Below are 17,980 nucleotides of genomic sequence, written 5' to 3'. Positions count from 1 at the left end.
CGCTCCCTCAGCACTGACCCTCCGACAGTGCCCGCTCCCTCAACACTGACCCTCCGACAGTGTGGCACTTCCTCAGCACTGACCCTCCGACAGTGCGGCACTTCCTCAGCACTGACCCTCCGACAGTGCGGCGCTCCCTCAGCACTGACCCTCCGACAGTGTCCACTCCCTCAGCACTGACCCTCTGACAGTGCCCGCTCCCTCAGCACTGACCCTCTGACAGTGCCCGCTCCCTCAGCACTGACCCTCCGACAGTGCGGCGCTCCCTCTGACCTGGTGTGGATCTCGCTCGCGGTGTCTCAGCGGCTTCTGCGCGCGGCCTCGCGCTCTGCGTGTGAGCGCTGCGTGCGTGGAGCGCGCTCAGGGGCCGCGCCCTTGGCCGTGTGTCGGGGGCGCGCGGAGCCCGCAGCTGGTGGCGCGGCGCCGGCTGCAGGATCAGGAAGGAGCCGCGGCTTGAGCCCAGGCCGCTCGGGCCGAGGATGTGAGTGTAACCGTCAGCCGGGGCCTTAGGCCTGGGGGAGGCTGAGGCCTGGAGTCGGGGGCTGGCAGTGTCGAGGTGTTCCGGCCTTTGGCGAGGCGGGGTGGTTGGGGGAGGTCGGAGCGGTGCCTCTGGGGGCCGGGGGTAGTCTGCAGTTTATAATGGCTATAAAACCTGAACATTATTCATGTCCCCAACAGTCCCCCCTGTTTAATATAATCCAAGTCATTGGTAGTATAGCGAAATATTTTTATTTAACCTTCCTCTTTGAATCTTCTTCGCTGTTAGTGTAATCTGGATAGATTTTTATTTTAAACATGAAACTGTCTGAGGGTCTTCTGTCCCCTCTCATTGAGATTTGTTCCCCTGTCTGCCCTCCCTAACTTTCTCCAACATTACCCTTCTCCTGTTCCTATTTGGTTCCTCCAGCTCTGATTCCCCATTCACACAGACCAAGGTCAGTCTGAATCTGACCTGAACTCCACATTCCTCTCTGTCTCCTATCCTCCTTCCATTGTCGGCCAGAATCAGCCTGGTTTCAAACATGAAATTGTCTCAATCCCTTGCTTTGTGGCAGAGAATACTGAAGGTTAATGACCTTCTGAAAGAAACACTGCTTTAAATGTCCAATCCTTTATTGTTAAATGGTCCATTAGCTTGCATCTCTCCCAGAAGGGGATTCTACAAGTCAGTATTCATCTTCTCAATGCTCTTACTCGTTGTTTAACGAGTATCTGGGCCAGAGAGACCAGGGTTCAAGTCTCTCCAGGTTAAAAATCACACAACACCAAGTTATAGTTCAGCAGGTGCTTCCAATTAAACCTGTTGGACTATAACCTGGTGTTGTGTGATTTTTAACTTTGTACACCCCAATCCAACACCGGCATCTCCTGTTCCAGGGGTGTGTAAATACAGTTCCAACCTCCAGGACTCCAGAGTATGGCCTAGAGCCTCTCTATGCTGTAGAGACCTACAGCACAGAGACAGGCCCTTTGCCCAAACTGGTTCGTGCTGACCAAAATGCCCATACATGCAAAACCCATTTCCCTGCACTTGGTCCATATCCATATCCTTCTCATCCTTTCTTATCCACGTATTTGTCCAAATGCCTTTTAAATATTGTTAATGTATCCGACTCAACCACTTCCTCTGGTAGCTCATTCCATATGTATACCACCCACTGTGTAAAAAAAAAGTGCCCCTCAGATTCCATTTTAGTTTTTCCCTTAAACTGCTGCTTTTGAAGAGCCATCCTTCTCACCTCGGATTCTCAAGCATCTGTAGTCCTCACTTCCTCCTAGTTGCCTTAACCTGATACCCTCGAGTCCTTGATTTCCCAACCATGGGAAAAAGACTGAGTGTGTTCACCTATGCCTCTATGTCAGATCAACTTTTACTGGACATCCAATTATCTGTTGTGGGAAGGCAGGTGATGTTGGATAAGTTTAATTTCATTTCGGTTGACTTTATGATTTCAAACATTATACTTTGCTGTTCTGAGTGGTCTGTGTTGCTTTGTTCTTCAGGTTTCTGCTGTTCTCCATACTCCCTCGAGGTGAGCAATACCTAAGATGCAAAGGTTGCCTCTGTGTTGCTTCAGTTCTCTGCTGCCTAGGGGTGAGAGTGTTCTGCTGTTAGACGGACTGACTTGTCTCAGCCTGGGCTGCATTCTCCGTTTCCTCCGCCTGGCCTGCCGCCCAGCTGCTGCTTGCCTGCCGAGGAGCCCGGCTGCCATGTACGCAGCTCGCTACCACACCTGCAAGCCTCACATCTGGGCAGCCTATCCAGAGCATTTCCCACATCTCTACCAGGGGAGACGGAATGGACACAAACCTCATTACCATCACCATCCTACCAAGAAGAAAACCTGGAACTTCATCCATGAGAAGATGAGCTATGACACTTTCTTCACCATGAAGCGGCTGATTGACCGCTCAAGGACTGTAGGAGAGGTGTTGCGCTGGGTGACACAGAACCCTGGTAAGATCTCCTACAATCATTACCCCATTGCCCTGCAAAAAATTGGTCAGGTCCTGCAGCAGCTGTCAGCAGGATCCACCATGGCAGCGTATTATAGCCAGATGTTGGAGCTGGAAGATTTCCAAACGCTCTGCCAATCCATCGTGAGTGATTGCTCCAAATTTGACAACTTCAGCATCGTGAATTGTCTGTATGCTGTCGCTGCTCTGGGTAAGGAAAATTCTCAATTCTATATTTTCCAGCCAATGTTTTTAAAGTTGCGTTGTCAAATAGGGAAGTGTTTTGCATAAAACAGCCTTTATATCTAAATATTTTGTACATGGTATGCAGCCCTGAAGAGGACATGTGTGGCACTATATTGGATGGGGGGTACTATGAACACAGACCATTTCCTCTGTTTGAGGTTAACAATTTACAATGCTCACCAAGCAAGGAGGAAGTTCAGAGGAATTCCTTTGAATAGTTCCAGAGATGCGAAAGTTGTCTTAAGAGGAGAGACTGAGTATTTTGGGCCTGTACTTGCTTGAGTTTTAGAACGATGAGGTCTAACTGAGGTATAAAGATGCTAAAGGAGACTGACAAAGTACACGCAGAGGTGATGTACCCCTTGTGAGGCGATCTAGAGCAAGAGATCATAACTTTAAGCTGAGGGGTAGCAGTTTTAAAACAAAGATTCTTCCCTTAAGAGTCGTCAATCTCTGGAATTCACTGCCCCAGATTGTAGTGGACTGCAGGACACTGAGTAAATTTAAGGAAGATGTAGACATATTTTTAATTAGTAATGGATAGCAGGCAAGAAAGTGGAGTTGAGGCCGAGATGAAATCAGCCATGACCATATTGAAGGGTGGAGCAGACTTGGGCTGAATGGCCAACACTGCTCCTAGTATAAGAAATAGGAGTAGGATTAAACTTTGTGGGGTGGGGGTGTATGTGTGGTTGGGGGTGGTGAAACTAATGCAGCAGGGGGATGGGAATCTGAATTGTAAGTTCCACTGAAAGTAGTGAGGTCAGGGATAGGTTACAGGGTCATGAGAGGGCACCGGCAATCAGGCTATTTGTTTGAAATGTGTGTGTACCTCAACATCAGGAGCATCCGGAATAAGGTGGGTGAACTTGCAGCATGGGGTGGTACCTGGGATTTCAATGTTGTGGCCATTTCAGAGACATGGCTGGAGGAGGGACTGGAATGGTTGTTGCAGATTCCAGGATTTGTTTGTTTCAGCAAGAACAGAGAAGATGGTAAAGGGAGGGGGGAGAAATGTGACATTGTTAATTGGGGTAGTATTACAGCAGCTGAGGCATTTGAGGGCTCATCCACTGAGGTAGTTTGGGCTGAGGTGAGAAACGGGAAAGGAGAGGTCACCTTGTTGGGAGTTTTTTTATAGGCCTCCAAATTGTTCCAGGGATGTGGAGAAAGGATAACAAAGATCCTTCTCGATAGGAGCAAGAGTAACAGGGTAGCTATTATGGGAGACTTTAACTTCCCCAATATGGACTGGGAATACTATAGTTCAAGTCGTTTAGATGGGTTAGTTTTTGTTCAAAGTGTGCAGGAGGGTTTTCTGACACAGTATGTAGACAGCCAACAAGGGGTGATGCCATATTGGATTTGGTACTGAGGAATGAACCCGGCCAGGTGTTAGATTTGGAGGTAGGTGAACACTATGGCGATAGTGTCCACAATTCAATTATTTTTACAATAGCAATGGGCGGGGATAGGTATATACCGCAGGGAAAGAGGTATAACTGGGGGAAAGGCAATTATGATGCAATTAGGCAAGATTTAACATGCATAGGATGGGGAAGGAAACTGCAGAGGATGGACACATTTGAAATGTGGAGCTTATTCAAGGAACAGCTATTGCGGGTCCTTGGTAAGTATCTACCTATCAGGCAGGGAGGTAGTTGTCGAGGGAGGGAGCCATGGTTTACAGAAGAAGTTGAAGCTCTTGTGAAGAGGAAGAAGAAGGCTCATGTGAGGGTGAGGGGTGAAGGCACAGTTAGGGAGCTTGAGAGAAAGTTAGCCAGAAAAGATCGAAAGAGAGGATGAAGAACAGTCAGAAGGGGACAAGAGAAGTTGTTGGTGGATAGGATCAAAGAAAACCCTAAGGCCTTCTATAGGTATATCAGGAATAAAAGAATGACTAGAGTAAGATTAGGGCTAATCAAGATAATAGTGGAAAGTTGTGTGTGGAATCTGAGGACATGGGGAAGTGCCTAATGAATACTTTTCATCAGGATTCGCAATGAAAAAGAGCAGTGTTAGTGAGAACACGGAGATACAGGCTTCAAGATTAGATGGGATTGCGGTTGACAAAGAGGAAGTGTTAGCAATTTTGGAAGATCTGAAAATAGATAAGACCCAGGGACCGGATGGGGTTTATCCTCAGCTTCTCTGGGAAGCCAGGGAGGAAATTGCAGAGCCTTTGGCTTTGATCTTTATGTCATCATTGTCGACAGGAGTAGTGCCAGAAGACTAGAGGATAGCTAATGTTGTTCCCTTGTTTAAGAAGGGGAGTAGAGACAACCCTGGTAATTATAGGCTTATTTCGGTTATGGGTAAGGTGTTCAAAGTGTTCTAAGAGAGAGGACTTATAATCATCTAGAAAGGAATAATTTGACTAGAGATAGTCAACACGATTTTGTGAAGGGTAGGTTGTGCCTAACTAACCTTATTGAGTTTTTTGAGAAGGTGACAAAACAAGTGGATGAAGGTAAAGTGGTTGGTGTGTTGTAAATGGACTTCAGTATGGCATTGATAAGGTTCCACATGTAGGCTATTGCACAAAATATAGAGTTTCAGGATTGTAGGTGATTTAGTGAATTGGATCAGAAATTAGTGAGCTAAAAGAAGATAAAGGGTGGTGGTTGATGGGAAATGTTCATCCTGGAGTTCAGTTACCAGTGGTGTGCCACAAGAATCTATTTTGGGGCCACTGCTGTTTGTCATTTTTATAAATGACCTGGATGTGGGCATAGAAGGTTGGGTTAGTAAATTTGCGGATGACACTAAGGCAAAGTTATGGATAGTGCCAAAGGATGTTGTGGGTTAAAGATAAGATGCAGAGCTGGACGGAGAAGTGGCAAATGGAGTTTAATTCGGAAAAATGTGAATTTGTTCACTTCCGCCTTGGCAGTGTAGATGAACGGAGAGATCTCAGTGTCCAGGTGCACAAATCCCTGAACCTACCACCCAGATTGATCGGGTTGTTAAGAAGACATATTGTGTGTTGGCATTTATTGGTAGGGGGATTGAGTTTTGGAGCCACAAGGTCATGGTTCAACTGTACAAGGCACTGGTAAGGCCGCACCTGGAATATTACGTGCAGTTCTGGTCACCGCATTATAGGAAGGACGTGGAAGCTTTGGAAAGGGTTCAGAGGAGATTAACTTGGATGATGCCAGGTATGGAAGGAAGCTCTTACGAGGTAAGGCTGAGGGAACTGAGGCTGTCTTCATAAGAGAGAAGGTTGAGAGGTGACTTAATCAAGACATATAAGATAATCAGGGTTAGATAGGGTGACTTAATCGAGACATATAAGATAGTCAGAATTAGAGCCTTTTTTCCTCAGCTGGTGAAGGCTAACAGGAGGGGACATAGCTTTAAATTGAGGGGTGATTGATTTAGGACAGTTAATACGCGTAATTTCTTCACTCAGAGCGCAGTTGGGACGGCCTGTCTGCAACAGTAATAGACCTGCCAATGCTAAGGGCATTTAAATGGGCATTGGACATACATTTGGATAATAATAGAACAGTGTAGGTTAGATGGGTCAGATAAGTTTCACAGGCTGGCACAACATCGAGGGCCGAAGAGCCTGTACTGCGCTGTAATGTTCTATGTTCTATACCGACTAGCTTCCCAACTACACTCGCCCACTTGAATGCATTTGGTGCATATCCCTCTAACCCTTTTCTTTTCATGTACTTATCCAGATATCTTTTAAATGTTGGAACTGCATCCACCATTTCCTGTGACAGTTCATTGCCATCCTCTGCGTGAAAGCGTTGCCCCTCAGGTCCCTTTTAAATTTTTCTCCTCTCACCCTAGTTTTGAACTCACCCACCCTATGGAAAAGAGCTTTGCTAGTCATAGAATCATTGAATTCCTACAACGTGGAAACAGGCCCTTCGGCCCAGCAAGTCCACATTCACCCAGACTCATTCCCCTACCCTATTATTCTACATTTATCCCTGATCAATGCATCTAACCTGCACATCTCTGAACACACGGATGTAGTAGTGCCCCTATCTCTGAGCCACAGGTTCAGGTTCAAGTCCTACCTACTTCAGAGGTGTGTAATAACATCACGGAACAGAGAAATTAGAAAATATCTACTATATCTGACCTCGTTACAGCTTTGTTCCAAACATGGACAAATGAGCTGAATTCGAGAGGTGAGGTGAGAGCCACTGCCTTTGACATCAAGTGTGGCATCAACAAGTCCATGTAAAATTTGTGTCAGTGGGTATTAGGGCAAAACTCTCTGCTGATTCAAATCTTAATATGTTACAAATGAAGGTGATTGATGAATTTGGAGGTCAGTCATCCCAGCTATCTCTAATCTATGCAGGAGTTCCTCAGGGTAGTGACCTCGGCCCAGTCATGTTTAGCTGTTTCATCAACAGCCTTCCCTCCATCATAAGGTCAGAAATTGAGATGTTTAATGATGACTGCACAATGTTCAGCACCATTCACAACTCCTCCGATACTGAAACAGTTCATTTTTAAATGAAGTAATTTGGGCAATATCCAGTCTTGAGCTGACAATTACCAAGGAGTACTGATACCAGGCAACTCCAAAGTCATGACCATCTCCAGCAAGAGAAAATTTAACTATTGCCCCTAGAAATACAATAGTATGACTATGGTTAAATTCCTCACAATTACCACCCTGGGGTTAAGATTGACCAGAAACTGAACTGAACTAGTCATGTAAACACTGTAGCTATCATAGTAGGTCAGAGGCTAGGAGTCATGCAGTAGGTACCTCACCTCCTGACTCCTCAAAGCCTGTCCATCATAGAGAAGTCACAAGTCAGGAATGTGATGGAATACTCACCACTTGCCTGGATAAGTGCAGCTCCAACAACAGCTGAAAATATGTTGCTGGAAAAGCGCAGCAGGTCAGGCAGCATCCAAGGAGCAGGAGAATCGACGTTTCGGGCATGAGCCCTTCTTCAGGAATGAGGAAAGTGTGCCAAGCAGGCTAAGTTAAAAGGTAGGGAGGAGGGACTTGAGGGAGGGGCGTTGGAAATGCGATAGGTGGAAGGAGGTTAAGGTGAGGGTGATAGGCCGGAGTGGGAGTGGGGGTGGGGCAGAGAGATCAGGAAGAAGATTGCAGGTTAGGAAGGTGGTGCTGAGTTCGAGGGTTGGGACTGAGACAAGGTGGGGGGAGGGGAAATGAGGAAACTGGAACAATCTGAGTCCATCCCTTGTGGTTGGAGGGTTCCTAGGCGGAAGATGAGGCGCTCTTCCTCCAGCTGTCATGTTGCCATGGTCTGGCGATGGAGGAGTTCAAGGACCTGCATGTCCTTGGTGGAGTGGGAGGGGGGAGTTGAAGTGTTGAACCAAGGGGTGGTTGGGTTGGTTGGGACGGGTGTAGGCAGCCTGTCTCCCTAATACAGAGGGGACCACATCGGGTGCATCGGATGCAGTAAATGATGTGGCGGATATGGAAGGATCCCTTGGGGCCTTGAAGGGAAGTAAGGGGGGAGGTGTGGGCACAAGTTTTGCATTTCTTGCGGTTGCAGGGGAAGGTGCCGGGAGTGGAGGTTGGGTTGGTGGGGGGTGTGGACCTGACTAGGGAGTGTCACGGAGGGAGTGGTCTTTTCGGAACACTGATAGGGGAGGGAAGGGAAATATATCCCTGGTGGTGGGGTCCGTTTGGAGATGGCGGAAATGACGACGGATGATACGATGTATACGGAGGTTGGTCGGATGGGAGGTGAGGACCAGTGGGGTTCTGTCCTGGTGGCGATTGGAGGGGCGGGGCTCAAGGGCGGAGGAGCGGGAAGTGGAGGAGATGCGGTGGAGAGCATCGTCGATCACGTCTGGGGGGGAGTTGCGGTCTTTGAAGAAGGAGGCCATCTGGGTTGTTCGTTATCGGAACTGGTCCTCCTGGGAGCAGATGCGGCGGAGACGAAGGAATTGGGAATATGGGATGGCATTTTTACAGGGGGCAGGGTGGGAGGAGGTGTAGTTTAGGTAGCTGTGAGAGTCAGTCGGTTTATAGTAAATGTCCGTGTTGATTCGGTCGCCTGAGATAGAAATGGAGAGGTCTAGGAAGGGGAGGAAGGAGTCTGAGATGGTTCAGGTAAATTTGAGGTCGGGGTGGAAGGTGTTGGTAAAGTGGATGAACTGTTCAACTTCCTCGTGGGAGCACGAGGCAGCGCCGATACAGTCATCGATGTAGCGGAGGAAAAGGTGGGGGGTGGTGCCAGTGTAGCTGCGGAAGTTGGACTGTTCCACATATCCTACGAAGAGGCAGGCATAGCTGGGGCCCATGTGGGTGCCCATGGCAACTCCTTTGGTTTGGAGGAAGTGGGAGGATTGGAAAGAGAAGTTGTTCAGAGTGAGGACCAGTTCAGTCAATCAAAAGAGAGTGTCAGTGGAAGGGTACTGGTTGGTATGGTGGGAAAGGAAGAAGCTGAGGGCTTTGAGTCCTTCGTGATGGGGAATGGAGGTGTACAGGAACTGGATGTCCATGGTGAAGATAAGGCGTTGGGGACCGGGGAAGCGGAAATCTTGGAGGAATCTGAGTTCATCCCTTGTGGTTGGAGGGTTCCTAGGTGGAAGATGAGGCGCTCTTCCTCCAGCCATCATGTTGCTATGGTCTGGCAATGGAGGAGTCCAAGGACCTGCATGTCTTTGGTGGACTGGGAGGGGGAGTTGATGTGTTGAACCACGGGGTGGTTGGGGTGGTTGGGTTGGTTGGTCCGGGTGTCCCAGAGGTGTTCTCTGAAACGTTCCGCAAGTAGGCGGCCTGTCTCCCCAATATAGAGGAGGCCACATCGAGTGCAGCGGAACTCCCTCCTTAAGGGCATTGTGAATCTACTTCACATGAACTGCAGTAGATGAAAAAGGCGGCTTACCACCACCTTCTCAAGTGCAACTTAGGAATGGATAATAAATGCTAGTCCAGCCAGTGACACCCATATCCCATGAGTGACTACAAAGAATATAGTGATTTGCCTTAAAAGCTATGTCTTTCAGACCCGAGGATACAGGCATTGAAGTGCAAGAGATTTGTCAAATCTCAGTCCCTTAATTTTCTCCAGAATTCTTGCTGTGCTGGTATTAATGTTCTTAGGTTTCGGCTTTGCACTTCATTTAGTCCCTTGGTTGCCCTCTATTGCTGCCTTTGACAGTAATGCAAAATATTTGTTAAATATCTGTTTATTCTTTCAGTTATACTGGGACTCTGTGTACAATATTGGTCACTTTAGTTATGGAAGGATGTAACTGTGTTGGAGGCAGCTCAGAGAAGGTGAACCAGAGTAATAGCTGGAATGGAGCCATTGTCTTCTGAGGAAAGAATGGACTGGCTAGGCTTGTTGCTGGAATTTAGAAGACTGAGAGACAAATTGATTGAAACATATAGAATCCTGAAGGGTCTTGACAGGGTGAATCTGGACACAATGGGACAATCTATAACTAAGGGCCATTGTTTAAAAATTCAGGGTCACCCTTTTAAAATAGAGATCAGAAGAATGCTTTTTTTCAGAGGGTTGAGAGTTTTTGGAACCTTTTTCCTGAATGGAGGTGGAAAAAGAGATTTTGAATTTTTTTAAAGCCAAAGTTGTGGGGGGAGGGTGGGGGGGGGGGGGTCATAGAAATCCACAGCACAGAAAAAGGCTGTTTGGTGTATGGTGTCTGTGCCAGTCAAAAACAACCACCTAACTACTCTAATCTCATTTTCCAGTACTTTCCCCATAGTTTTGTATGCCTTGGCGTTGCAATTGCACATCTAAATATCAAGGGTAGAAAGTCATGTGGATTTGAGTTTACAGACAGAACAGCCATTGAGTGGCCGGGCACACTCGAGGGACTGAATGGGCCATTGCTTTCCTGAACAAGAAACGTGTCCCTTATTCTTCATGACTGCTACTTTAACCCAGAAATTATTCCCACCAAATAAAAACCAAAAGAACTGCAGGTACTGTAAATTAGGGTCACTCGACCTGAAACATTAATTCTGATTTCTCTCCACAGATGCTGCCAGACTTGCTGAGCTTTTCCAGCAATTTCTGTCTTTGTTAATTATTCCTGAACTTCAGATATTCTTGATCTCCACCATGCCAATTCTACATCCTGACTTTATCAGCCAAGATAACATCTTTCTAATGTCCTTATATTATCCTTTCCTATTATGGCTACCCCACTTCTTGCATTCATGTCAGTCTTTACAAAATATACATTTTTTCCCATGCTTGATCACTTTATAATAATTTCTTTATATGGCAATTAGATCAAAATCATTTACCTGTATTTAGAATCTAGAAATTTACAGTACAGAAGGAGACCACTAGACCCATCACATCTATATTGACTCCTGAAAGAGCTACCCAGCTAGACCTATTCACCAGCCCTATCTCTGTAGCATTCTGACTTCATCCCTTTCAAATATATATCTACCTCTCTTTTGAAGCCTCCTTTGGAATCTGTCTGCATCACTCTCTCAGGCAGTGCATCCCAATTCCTAACAACTCTCTGATTAAAGAAGTTTCTCTTCATCCTACTCCTAACTGTCTTGCTGACAGTCTTGAAGTTGTGATTCCCTAGTTACTGACATACTAAGTAGTGAAAACAGAATTTACTTCTTTACACTGTCAAAATTGTTCATAATATTGAACACCTCGATAAGGTCACCTCTTAATCTTCTCTGCTCCAAGGACAATAAGCCCAATTCTCTAATCTTTCCTTGTATCTAAAATCCTTCATTCCTGATATTATCATTCTAGTGAATCTCTTTTAAACTCTCTCTTTAAACTTTAATGTCCTTCCTTAAATATGATACCCAATTGTTCCACTTGTTCAGCTACCTTATTGTGAAAGTATCACAATGTAAGTTGAAGAACCTTTAATTGAATGTTTTAGTGACTGTTTACAACTGATCTTGGAAGAACTGTTGGGCCAAGTTCACAGCACAGAATCAGATAAGTTAATCATTGTTTTAAGTGTGGCCTACAGAGAATCTGCAGTAGTGAGTAGAATGTGTTCTTTATTGATTTTTTTTGGAGATATGTCTCTTGATTAAACTTAAAATATAAGCCATAACTATTAATTTAACCTAGGGCAGTGTATGTAGAGGAATAAGACGGTGTTATTTTCGGAGTCTGTAGATTGTGAAGGAGCAAAAATGGCCTTTAATAAGTGATATGTAATTCTTGTCAGATGTGGGAGTTTAAAGAGAGTTTAAGAGTTACTGTGGATTATATCTGCCATAATGCTGTTGGCTGTGAATCTTATCAGATCGAATGGATCGGTTGGAGAGACAGTTAGAAGCAATGAGGAATTTGCAACAGCAACAGTATGTGATGGATGGCAGTTATAGGAAGGGGGGAAAGCCTCAGATACAATCATATAGATGGGTTAACTCCAGGAAGGGTAAGAGAGGTAGGCAGTTAGTGCAGGAGCCTTCTGTGGCTATACCCATTTCAAACAGGTATGCTGTTTTGGAAAATGTAAAGGATGATGGATTCTCAGGGGGACGTAGCACGAGCAGTCAAGTTTCTGGTATTGAGACTGGCTCTAATGTAACAAGGGGTACGTCGGGTTCCAAGAGATCAATTGTGTTAGGGGACTCTTCAGTCCGAGGTACAGACAGACATTTCTGTGGCCAGCAGCAAAAAAGCAGAATGTGTATTGCTTCCCTGGTGCCAGGATCAAGGATGTCTCAAAAAGGTGCAGAATGTTCTCACAGGAGAGAGGGTCAGCAAGAGGTCATTGTCCACATTGGAACCAACGATATAGGAAGGGAAAAGGTTGGGATTCTGAAGGAAGATTACAGAGAGTTAGGCAGAAATTTAAAAAGGATGTCCTCGAGAGTAGTGATATCTAGGTTACTGCTGGTGCTGCGAGCTAGTGAGGGCATGAATAGGAGGATGTAGGGCTGAGGAGCTGGTGAAAGATTCACTTTTTTGGATCATTGGAATCTCTTTTGGGGTAGAAGTGACCTGTACAAAAATGACGGATTGCACCTAAATTGGAAGGGGAATAATATACTGGCAGGGAGATTTGCTAGAGCTGCTTGGGAGGATTTAAACTAGTAAGGTGGAGGGGTGGGACCCAGGGAGATAGTGAGGAAAGAAATCGATCAGAGACGGGTACAGTTGAGAAAAGAAGTGAGTCAAACAGTCAGGGCAGGCAGGGACAAGGTAGGACTAATAAATTAAATTGCATTTATTTCAATGCAAGAGGCCTAACAGGGAAAGCAGATGAACTCAGGGCATGGTTAGGAACATGGGACTGGGATATCATAGCAATTACAGAAACACGGCTCAGGGATGGGCAGGACTGGCAGCTTAATGTTCCAGGATACAAATGCTACAGGAAGGATAGAAAGGGAGGCAAAAGAGGAGGGGAATGGCATTTTTGATAAAGGATAGCATTACAGCTGTGCTGAGGGAGGATATTCCTGGAAATGCATCCAGGGAAGTTATTTGGGTGGAACTGTGAAATAAGAAAGGGATGATCACCTTATTGGGATTGTATTATAGGCCCCCCTCAGTAGTCAGAGGGAGATTAAGAAACAAACTTGTAAGGCGATCTCAGTTATCTGTAAGAATAATACGATGGTTATAGTAGGGGATTTTAACTTTCCAAACATCGACTGGGACTGCCATAGTGTTAAAGGTTTAGATGGAGAGGAATTTGTTAAGTGTGTACAAGACAATTTTCTGATTCAGTATGTGGATGTACCTACGAGAGAAGGTGCAAAACTTGACCTACTTTTGGGAAATAAGGCAGGGCAGGTGATTGAGGTGTCAGTGGGGGAGCACTTTGGGTCCAGCGACCATAATTCTATTAGATTTAAAATAATGATGGAAAAGGATAGACCAGATCTAAAAGTTGAGGTTCTAAATTGGAGAACGGCAAATTTTGACAGTGTTATGCAAGAACTTTTGAAAGCTGATTGGGGGCAGATGTTCGCAGATAAAGGGACAGCTGGAAAATGGGAAGCCTTCAGAAGTGAGATAACGAGAATCCAGAGAAAGTATATTCCTGTTAGGATGAAAGGAAAGGCTGGTAGGTATAGGGAATGCTGGATGACTAAAGAAATTGAGGGTTTGGTTAAGAAAAAGAAGGAAGCTTATATAAAGTATAGACAGGATAGATCGAGTGAGTCCTTAGAAGAATACAAAGGAAATAGGAGTATACTTAAAAGGGAAATCAGGAGGGCAAAAAGGCGATGTGAGATAGCTTTGGCAAATAAAATTAAGGAGAATCCAAAGGGTTTTTACAAATATATTAAGGACAAAAGGATAACTAGGGAGAGAATAGGGCCCCTCAAAAATTAGCAAGGCGACTTTGTGTGGAGCCACAGAAAATGGGGGAGACACTAAATGAGTATTTTGCATCAGTATTTGCTGTGGAAGATATAGACTGCAGGGAAATAGATGGTGACATCTTGCAAAATGTCCAGATTACAGAGGCGGAAGTGCTGGATGTCTTGAAATGGGTAAAAGTGGATAATTCCCCAGAACCTGATCAGGTGTACCACGGAACTCTGTGGGAAGCTAGGGAAGTGATTGCTGGGCCTCTTGTTGAGATATTTGTATCATCGATAGTCACAGGTGAAGTGCCGGGAGACTGGAGGTTGGCTAACGTGGTGCTACTGTTTAAGAACGGTGGTAAGGACAAGCCAGGGAATTGTAGACCAGTGAGCCTGATGTCAATTGTGGGCAAGTTGTTGGAGGGAATCCTGAGGGACAGGATGTACATGTATTTGGAAAAGCAAGGATTGATTCGGGAGAGTCAGCATGGTTTTGTGCGTGGGAAATCATGTCTCACAAACTTGATTCAGTTTTTTGTAGAAGTAACAAAGAGAATTGATGAGGGCAGAGCAGTAGATGTGATCTATATGGACCTCAGTAAGGTGTTCGACAAGGTTCCCATGAGGGACTGATTAGCAAGGTTAGATCTCATAGAATACAGGGAGAACTAGCCATTTGGATACAGAACTGGCTCAGAGGTAGAAGACAGAGGGTGGTGGTGGAGGGTTGTTTTTCAGACTGGAGGCCTGTGACCAGTGGAGTTCCACAAGGATCGGTGCTGGGTCCTCTACTTTTTGTCATTTACATAAATGATATGGATGCGAGCATAAGGGGTACAGTTAGTAAATTTGCAGATAACTCCAAAATTGGAGATGTAGTGGACAGCGAAGAGGGTTACCTCAGATTACAACAGGATCTGGACCAGATGGGCCAATGGGCTGAGAAGTGGCAGATGAAGTTTAATTCAATAAATGTGAGTTGCTGCACTTTGGGAAAGCAAATCTTAGTAGGACTTATACACTTAATGGTAAGGTCCTAGGCAGTGTTGCTGAACAAAGAGACCTTGGAGTTCAAGTTCATAACTCCTTGAAAGTGGAGTCGCAGGTAGATAGGATAGTGAAGAAGGCGTTTGGTATGCTTTCCTTTATTGGTAAGGGTATTGAGTACAGGCGTTGGGAGGTTATGTTGCGGCTGTACAAGACTTTGGTTAGGTCACTGTTGAAATATTGCATGCAATTCTGGTCTCTTTCCTATCGGAAAGATGTTGTGAAATTTGAAAGGGTTCAGAAAAGATTTACAAGGATGTTGCCAGGGTTGGAGGATCTGAGCAACAGGGAAAGGCTGAACAGGCTGGGGCTGTTTTCTCTAGAGTGTCGGATGCTGAGGGGTGACCTTATAGAAGTTTACAAAATTATGAAGAGCATAGATAGGGTAAATAGGCAAAGTCTTTTCCCTGGGGTCGGGGAGTCCAGAACTAGAGTGCATAAGTTTAGGGTGAGAGGGGAAAGATATAAAAGAGACTTACAGGGCAATGTTTTCACCCAGAGGGTGGTACGTGTATGGAATGAGCTACCAGAGGAAGTGGTGGAGGGTGGTACAATTGCAACATTTGGATGGGTATATGAATAGGAAGGGTTTGGAGGGATATGGGCCGGGTGCTGGCAGGTGGGACTAGATTGGGTTGGGATATCTGGTCAGCATGGACAGGTTGGACCAAAGGGTCTGTTTCCATGCTATACATCTCTATGACTCTACATGAACTTTATTCATTGACATTTTATTACTGTCAGTGTTCTGTCCTGTGTTTACCCACGTAGTTTTACTGCTCTGTTGCCTCAGCATTTCTCTTTAGATTTCTAAATTTCCATTAACCTGCTCCCCCTTTTTATTTGAAGCCTGCAACCTACATAAACGTATTATTAATAAAAGTCTAGATGAGACAGCAGCATTGTTACAGAATGCTAATGTGAGTGGGTTAGCAATTGAGATACTGGGCTAATGCTGTGGGGCATGGATTCAAACCTTCCACGTGAGCCAATGACTTAAATTCATTTAATACAATTTGAAATGAGCTAGTCTTAATTGCGAAGACTACGAAAATATCATCAATTATGGTAGAAGCCCAGTCTCCTTTAGACAAAAAGGTCTGCTACCATTATCAGGTCTGGCCTATATGTGACCCCAAACCACAATTTTATCCTTCAATCAAAAGTGCCCTTGGAAATGGCCAAGCAAGCTACTCAGTTCAGGGACATTTCAGGATGTGCAAAAAATGCTGGCTTTGCCAGTGACATCCCATCAAAATATTTTTTAAAAAGGCCATATAATGTCTCATGTTTCATTGTATTTCACAGACAATCAAATACTCTTTCGGTTCGGAAGTTTTGTATTTGGGGAAACATGAGAATTAGCAACTCCAGTTGGTCATTTAGCCCATTCCATTAATTGATAAGAATGTGGCTGATTTGATTGTGGTCTCAAATCCATTTTGCTGTTTGCTTCCATTATCCCTAATTCCCTTCTTCATCCAAAATCTGACTAACCCAACTTCCACTGCTGTCTGGAGCAGAGAATTACAAATACTCACAACTCTGTGAGGGATTAAAGAAATCCCCTTATTCTCAAGCAGTGCCCCTAGTTCTAAATTCTATGATGAAGAGAAACATCCTGTTAACATCTGCCCTGCTAAAACCCTCAGAATCTTGTGTGTCTCAGTAAGATCATCTCTTGCTTTTCCAAACTCCAACCAGTATAGGCCTATCTACCAGCCCACCTTCTCCAGCATAAGACATTCCCTTCATGCCAGGAATTAGCCTAGTGAACTTTTTTATGAACGGTTTCCAATTCAAGGTTACCTTCCTGAAATAGGAACTGTACACAGTACTCTAGATGTGGTCTCAACAATGGCACAGTGGTTAGGGCGGCACGGTGGCACAGTGGTTAGGGCGGCACGGTGGCACAGTGGTTAGCACTGCTGCCTCACAGCGCCAGGGACCTGGGTTCAATTCCCGCCTCAGGCGACTGACTGTGTGGAGTTTGCATGTTCTCCCTGTGTCTGCGTGGGTTTCCTCCGGGTGCTCCGGTTTCCTCCCACAGTCCAAAGATATGCGGGTCAGGTGAATTGGCCATGCTAAATTGCCTGTAGTGTTAGGTAAGGGGTATATGTAGGGGTATGGGTGGGTTGCGCTTCGGCTGGTCGGTGTGGACTTGTTGGGCCGAAGGGCCTGTTTCCACACTGTAAGTAATCTAATCTAATCTAATTGTAGCATGACTTCCCTACTTTTAAACACCATCTTTTAGCAATGTAAGTCAGCACTTTATTTTCTTTCCTAAACACTTGCTGTGCCTGCATGCTAATGTTTTGTAATTCATGAGCCAAGACATCAAAGTGTCACTATACCCCAGCATGTTGCAGTCTGTCTCCATTTAAATAATAGTCTGCATTTCCAGTCTTCCTGCCCAAACAGGCAAGTTCATATTTTCCTATTTTATACTTAATCTGCCAAGTTTATGCCAACTCACTTAAACAATCTGTAGATCTTTGTATACTCTTTTGTATCTTTTTCCTCAACCAGCTTACCAACCTTCCTTTATATCAGCAGCACATTTGGCTTCCTTGCAGTCATTCCCTTCATGCAGGTCATTAATATCGGTGGTAAATTGTTTACAATAGTCTAGTGACATGTTACAGGAAGTAAATGCTGCAGAAACAAGCATAAGTACATGCTTCATCTGCCTCGTGCGTTTTACACTGCAGAAACCTTCTAAAGTTAAAGTGCTCATTTCCCTGGCACTCCACTGGATATTCAACCTGAAAATGACCCTGTTATCCCAACAACGTTCACTGAAGAATGGTCACTGGACCTGAAACATTAACTCTGATTTCTCTCCACAGATGCTGCCAGATCTGCTGTGTTTTTCCAACAATTTCTGTTTTGGTATTGTTAACTGCTGGTTGGGCACTCCTTTATCTGTGCTACTACATCACTCCTGACACCATAATCTGGAATCATGATCCTTTT

The 17,980-nt window shown here is 45.1% G+C and overlaps 1 protein-coding gene across 3 annotated transcripts in view; it reads left to right on the top strand.

The window, feature by feature from the left end:
- The first annotated feature begins 394 nt into the window (after positions 1-394).
- The window catches only part of fastk (Fas-activated serine/threonine kinase), a 74,524-nt gene continuing 56,938 nt past the window's right edge, over positions 395-17,980 (top strand). For all 3 annotated transcript variants that reach the window (XM_060823960.1, XM_060823959.1, XM_060823958.1), the window contains exons 1-2: positions 395-481; positions 2,005-2,668. In XM_060823960.1, the coding sequence (XP_060679943.1) occupies positions 2,050-2,668 (619 nt within the window). In that variant the 5' untranslated portion in view covers positions 395-481; positions 2,005-2,049. The remainder of the gene's footprint in view (positions 482-2,004; positions 2,669-17,980) is intronic.

The sequence above is a fragment of the Hemiscyllium ocellatum genome, chromosome 4 (genome assembly GCF_020745735.1).
Source record: "Hemiscyllium ocellatum isolate sHemOce1 chromosome 4, sHemOce1.pat.X.cur, whole genome shotgun sequence".
Taxonomy (NCBI): Eukaryota; Metazoa; Chordata; class Chondrichthyes; order Orectolobiformes; family Hemiscylliidae; genus Hemiscyllium; species Hemiscyllium ocellatum.
The sequence above is the reverse complement of the archived record's forward strand: the minus strand, read 5'-3'. Positions and strand labels throughout refer to the sequence as shown.